The 6,952-nt window shown below is 42.0% G+C and overlaps 1 protein-coding gene across 1 annotated transcript in view; it reads left to right on the top strand.

The window, feature by feature from the left end:
• Window positions 1-6,952, top strand: part of LOC108529416 (coiled-coil domain-containing protein 7-like) — a 216,486-nt gene that overhangs the window by 36,338 nt on the left and 173,196 nt on the right. The window contains exon 5 of the mRNA XM_017871734.1: window positions 3,447-3,557. Coding sequence (XP_017727223.1) covers window positions 3,447-3,557 — 111 coding nt within the window. The remainder of the gene's footprint in view (window positions 1-3,446; window positions 3,558-6,952) is intronic.

The following is a 6,952-nucleotide window of genomic DNA, read 5'->3' as shown; positions in this document are numbered from 1 at the left end:
AAACAAGAAATGGGGAAAGGATTCCCTATTTAATAAATGGTGCTGGGAAAATTGGCTAGCCATAAGTAGAAAGCTGAAACTGGATCCTTTCCTTATCCTTATATGAAAATTAATTCAAGATGGATTAGAGACTTAAATGTTAGACCTAAAGCCATAAAAACCCTAGAAGAAAACCTAGTCAATACCATTCAGAACATAGGTATGGGCAAAGACTTCATGACTAAAACATCAAAAGAAACGGGAACAGAAGCCAAAATAGACAAATGAGATCTAATTAAACTGAAGAACATCTGCACAGTAAAAGAAACTATCATCAGAGTGAACAGGCAACCTATAGAATGGAAGCAAACTTTTGCAATCTACCCATCTGACAAAGGGCTAATATCCAGAATCTACAAAGAACTTCAACAAATTTACAAGAAAAAATCAAACAACCCCATCAAAAAGCGGCAAAGGATGTGAACAGACACTTCTCAAAAGAAGTCATTTATGCAACCAACAGACACATGAAAAAATGCTTATCATCACTGGACATCAGAGAAATGCAAATCTAAACCACAATGAGATACGATTTCACACCAGTTAGAATGGCGATCATTAAAAAGCCAGGAAACAACAGGTGCTGGAGAGGATGTGGAGAAATAGGAACACTTTTACACTGTTAGTGGGAGTGTAAACTAGTTCAACCATTGTGGAAGACAGTGTGGTGATTCCTGAAGGATCTAAAAAACTAGAAATACCATTTGACCCAGTGATCCCATTACTGAGTATGTACCCAAAGGATTATAAATCATGCTACTATGAAGACAACATGCACCCATATGTCTATTGCAGCACTACTCACAATAGCAATGACTTGGAACCAACCCAAATGTCCAATGATAGACTGGATTAGGAAAATGTGGCACATATACACCATGGAATACTATGCAGCCATAAGAAGGATGAGTTCATGTCTTTTATAGGGACATGGATGAAGCTGGAAACCATCGTTCTCAGTAAACTATTGTGAGGACAGAAAACCAAGCACCACATATTCTCACTCATAGGGGACTTGAACAATGAGAACACTTCGACACAGGAAGGGGAACATCACACACCGGGCCTGTCATGGGGTTGGGGGAGGTGAGAGGGATAGCATTAGGAGAAATACCTAATGTAAATGATGAGTTAATGGGTGCAGCACACCAACATGGCACATGTATACACAGGTAAAAAAACCCACACATGGTGCATGTGTACCCTAGAACTTAAAGTATAATAAAAATAAATAAATAAATACATAAATAAATAAACTAACCATAAAAATAACTCGACCTAGATCCTTCATATGTGCAGTTCATAATAGGGTTTGTGTTCCTATGAGAATCTAATGCTGCTGCTGATCTGACAGGAGGGAGAGCTCGGGCAGTAATATGAATGATGGGGAGCAGTTGAAAATACAGATGAATCGTCGCTCACTCGCCCACTGCTCACCTACTGCTGTTTGGCCCAGTTTCCAACAGGCTACAGACCAGTTCTGGTCATGGCCTCAGGGTTGGGGACCCCGATCTAGATTATTTTACTGACCAATTTGCCTGACCTTAGAGGAGAGTTAATTTTAATTTGGCTCCCTAACCAGTAGGAGTGACACTTATAACCCTAGAAATCTGAGACTTTTAAAAAATCTTATCATTGACCGCTCTCACTCTCATCATTAACTGCTCTCACTCTCAAGCAAGAGACCAAGAGATCACCAGTATGGTTTGCAGGGCTGTATAGCCTCTGCAACCACGGCCTAAAAATGTATTTTAATCATAGGGAAGATAGCATGGGTGTGCCAAAGTTGTCAGAACCCAAATAGAACCCAGTTGAAAAAGAAGGGCTTGGGTGTTCCCTTCTCATTCTCCGACTTTGCTTATCCTCCTTGAGCAAAACCTCTTCTGTTATGACACTGTAAAGGGGGGGTTTTATAGTGACACCATCCACAAGGTACCACTAAGTTAGTTTAACAAGATTACCTCTTTCATCATGCAGGCAAATAATCCATTCCTCTAAGTTCTCCTAGACCTCACAGGAAAGCAATCCCAAAGGGGCTCTCCATTCCTTTTATTTAAACCACGAGTCTCAATCCCTTGCTGGGTCATAGGCTGTCTGTCATTGCCTGGTACCTCTTTAGAACTAAGAGCAAATAAATTAGCTTTAGAATTGGTGCATATTAGCTCGCAGGTTCTCTGAAAACTTTCAGTGTCATCTGCAGGGGACAATAGCAGTGGCCAAGGAATTTCTTCTCTAGCTTTCTCAGAGGCCCTCTGTTGGATCTCTAATTTGACCCACCAGGCATCTTTGCCTGAGAGTCTAGAGCTAAGGAGAAGGGCCACTGGTGTCCCTCAGAACCAAAAAGCTTATGTAAACAATCTGCTAGCACTCTCTGAGAGTGCCCCATGGTGTTGGACAGCACTTTCTAAGACCTACTGATAGGGCTGGCAGAGTGCACCATGGGACACTCAGAATCTTGCAAATGATCCACTAGTATCCCCCAAGAAGTCTCAACTCTAGCATCTCCCACAAATTCCCTGGGCATCTGCATGCTTTTTGCTTTTCCAGAAAGGCATTTTGCTTAATTGACCACCCTTTTCACAGCCATTTGTCACCAAGGGAGCTGCCAAGTGTGAAGATGGTCAATTAAGATAGCAAGCCAAATTGAAGGTAACAAGCCTTTATTCACTTACTGCAACAACATAAGCAAGAGTCTAAACATGGAAGGTCACTGACTCCATCAATATTACATTTTCCCCACAAAATGACATTGGGCAAGGGTAGGATGTATCAGCATAGAAGGGAGGGTAACTTCTCACTGTATGTACAGCCTTGTGTACCATATCATAGACCATATATATTCATTCACACATAGATGCACGTAATTATGTACCATAATTGATATTATACTATTGTTTCTGGTATATATACACACACACACACACATATACATGTATATATATGTGTGTGTATATATATACATATAACTCTGTGTGTGTATATATATGTTCATATATTTGTGTGTGTGTATATATATATGTTCATTCAACCAATCTCCTGTGCTTAAAAATCTCAATGGTTTTGAATACTTTGCAATTACAAATAATGCTGTAATGAATGACCTTGAGCATATGCATTTTCATTTTTTGGTCTATGATTATGTATTGACCTAAAGTATAAATAAGGAAAGTAGAGACTAATCTAAAACACATTTAATATCTAGGAATATTTATGAAATAATAATACGTCTTCAACACACATTGAAACTTTTCTCACCATTTTCATGTCAGATCTAGCATTAAGGTAGTTTACTTATAACTTTATAAGATGAAAGAAAATGTTGCTTCCACTTGTTATAAATTTGAACTCTAGGATTTCATAGTAGATTTGTTTTTTTGGTAAGGGACCAAATTTCTCTCTTAACATAGCGCATGGTGAAGAATCAAGTGAAAATTCTATGCTTAAACATCAAGATTCAGTGTCAAAAATCCAAGTGCAATTAGAGAAACAAGAAACTTCTGAAGGAGAAGGACGTAGCAGTAAGTATAATGATGATAGCATTTTATATTATTTTAAATTAATCTCAAAGGAACTTTTTTCTTTGGTTCATACTTATGTATTTGAGTACATATATTTTATAGATAATTTATACTCTAAAGTGTAAATACTCTAACATAACTCAAGAACAAAAACAAAGATAATGATATGTTTTGGTTAGAATTTCTTGTCATAATATTATTACACAACTTAGTTTATGCTCTCAGTATCCATCTCAGGGCAATAACAGGCTAATAGTTGTCTCATAAAAGATGGGTACCTTTCATCTGCTGCTGGCCATTTATGGGCACCTCTGATCTGTAGTAGTCCCAGTCAGTAGGCAGAGGTATTGCCGAGATCTGTAACTGAAGCAGCAAATGGAAATCAGAGAGGTACAAGGGCAGCCAAGGTGGCCAGTAGAAGGATTTCCAAGGTATCATGTTGGTCAAGGCCCCATTCAAAGGTAGTGGTCTTTATGGTAACCTGATAGAGGATGCTGTCTGATCTCTGTGGCTTGAATGTGACTATGGCGGCAGATGAATGGTCCCTCCTATTGCTCACATTATTTTTACTTTTTGAGTCAGAGCTGGCCAAAGACATGACAATCATCATCTCTAGAATGGAACACCATAGCCTTTACAGATTACACCCAGGAATTTCACTTGGGTTTTAGGTCCTTGTGCCTTGTCCAATGATAATGGCACAGTACATGCTGCAGGTGGGTGAACAGAGCATCTGGTTCCTTTTGGGTAGTGTCCTTGTCTGAGCCCACTAGGATGATTTCATAAACAGTGTGGAAGGTTATTGCTTCTTCCAGGAGTGGAACTTTGTCCAGGTCATAACCTATACATTGATTACAAATAGTTGGGGAATTTTGGAAGCCTTGTGGAAAGATATTAGTGGTTTATTGTAACCTATTCTACATAATTCTAACTAATCCTGATCATCCTCATGGAGAGGAATGCTGAAAGGACATTTGCTATGTCAACTGGTACATACCAAGTTCCTTCATCCTGAACAACAGCCTCTTTAACTGTCACAATGTCAGGTTACCACTGGTGCCAAAGGTAGCACGTATGCTTTTTAGAACCCTTATCAGTACAAGGTTTAGGCACCTGAGGTCTTTCACGTAGGCCAGATGGGTCTATTGAATGCAGAAATAGTGTATAGATAATTGACTTCTTAAAGCTCAGCAATGGGGGAAATTATTCCCTTTTTTATCCCCAGAGTATTAATACTGGTTTTGGTAGACATTGGTACTAGGTGCCAGTAGTTTGGTAGGTCATGATCTTCCACATATCCCACAGAATACCTGGACTGCTGCAAATCCCATTAGGAGGTGGGTGTAAATGCTAGAGTTGGTTCATATAGAAAATATATTTAACCAGTAATATATTCAGTAGTAGAGGCCATGACAATAGGGATGTATAGTGACCCAAAGGGATCTACCCCATAGTTGGTTTAGAAAGAGGTCCTGTTTGTGGTGACCTCAGATTAAAAAGTAGAAGGAATTATTTGTTTCCTCCTCATCCTCATGTCAGGGAATGTGAGGATCACAGTAATTTGTTGACCAGTATCCAAAAGACCCAAGAAATGTCATTTTTTCCCACCCCCACTTCAAACTTTGTCCTAAGTTTTGGTCCTCAGTTCCCCACTGGGGATATAGGGACCTTGTACTAACCCCTAGTCATGCTCATTTGTGAAAGATGAGAGATCTGGGTAAAAGTAGGAAGGATCTGTATGTTAGACCGCACAATGTATCACTCTAAATTTGGTAAGGTTACTTCCTTCATTAAGGAAGCAAACTACTCAAGTTTCAAGATTCACTGAGAAGGTTAGAGAAAATAACACTCATACTGCTCATAGTGGACATCACCACATGGACCTTAGTGCCTGGTGGGACCACCGTGGCTCACTGTCTATTGGAAGGCCCATCAATCATACTCCTTTGAGACCCTGTTGTTTTGTGACCAATCTGATAGATCTCCTCTAGAAGGCCATTGCCTGGATTGAGCAGATTGCCATTTTTATGCCACTCTTTCCATTGGCCAGTGTGTGCTATCTGGGCAGCAGCTATGTTTTCCATGCTCAAAATTTGCCAGTTAATATCTGGACTATATCTGATCCACATGACCTTAGGAGGAGGTTTGATAACTAGCAGAATTGAAACAAGTGAATCTAGAAATCTGAGTCTGGTCAACAATCTTATCATCTGTTGTTTTCACTCTCACTAGGCAACCAAGGGACTATCAGGGCGGCTGGCCAGGATACTGTAAAAAGTCCTTTGTTGGTTCTCTAATTTGAACACTGAGGGGGCTTGGTTAGAAAACTGGGGGCTATATTCCCAGGCAAGATGGCCAAACAGGAACAGCTCCAGTCTGCAGCTCCCAGCGAGACCAATGCAGAAGGCAGGTGGTTTCTGCATTTCCAACTGAGGTACCCGGTTCTTCTCATTGGGACTGGTTAGACAGTGGGTGCAGCTCAAGGAGGGCGAGCAGAAGCAGGGTGGGGCATTGCCTCACCCAGGAAGTGCAAGGGGTCAGGGAACTCCTTCCCCTGGCCAAGGGAAGCCGCGAGGGACTGTACCATGAGGGACAGTGCCATCTGGCCCAGATACTATGCTTTTCCCACAGTCTTCACATCACGCAGACCAGGAGATTCCTTCAGGTGCCTACACCACCAGGGCCCTAGGTTTCAAGCACAAAACTGGGTGGCTGTTTGGGCAGACACTGAGCTAGTTGCAGGAGTTTTTTTCAGATGACAGTGGCACATGGAATGCCAGTGAGACAGAACTGTTCACTCACCTGGAAAGGGGCCTGAAGCCAGGGAGCCGAGTGGTCTTCCTCAGTGGATCTCACCCTCACAGAGCCCAACAAGCTAAAATCCACTGGTTTAAAATTCTCCCAGCCAGCACAGCAGTCTGAAGTCGATGTGGGACACTTAAGCTTGGTGGGGGGGAGGGGTGTCACCATTACTGAGGCTTGAGTAGGTGGTTTTCCCCTCACAGTGTAAACAAAGCTGCTGGAAAGTTCAAATTGGGTGCAGAACCCACCATAGTGCAGCAAAGCCGCTGTAGCCAGCCTGCTTCTCTAGATTCCTCCTCTCTGGGCAGGGCATCTCTGAAGGAAAGGCAGCAGACCCACTCAGGGGCTTATAGGTAAAACTCCCATCTCCCTGGGACAGAGCATCTGGGGGAAGGGGCAGCTGTGGGCACAGGTTCAGCAAACTTAAATGTTCCTGACTGCTGGCTCTGAAGAGAGCAGCAGATCTCCCAGCACAGTGCTCGAGCTCTGCTAAGGCATAGACTGCCTCCTCAAATGGGTCCCTGACCCCCATGCCTCCTGATTGGGAGACACCTCGCAGCAGGGGTCGACAGACACCTCATACAGGAGAGTTC

This window comes from Rhinopithecus bieti, unplaced genomic scaffold (genome assembly GCF_001698545.2).
Source record: "Rhinopithecus bieti isolate Rb0 unplaced genomic scaffold, ASM169854v2 scaffold_763, whole genome shotgun sequence".
Lineage (NCBI taxonomy): Eukaryota > Metazoa > Chordata > Mammalia > Primates > Cercopithecidae > Rhinopithecus > Rhinopithecus bieti.
The sequence above is the reverse complement of the archived record's forward strand: the minus strand, read 5'-3'. Positions and strand labels throughout refer to the sequence as shown.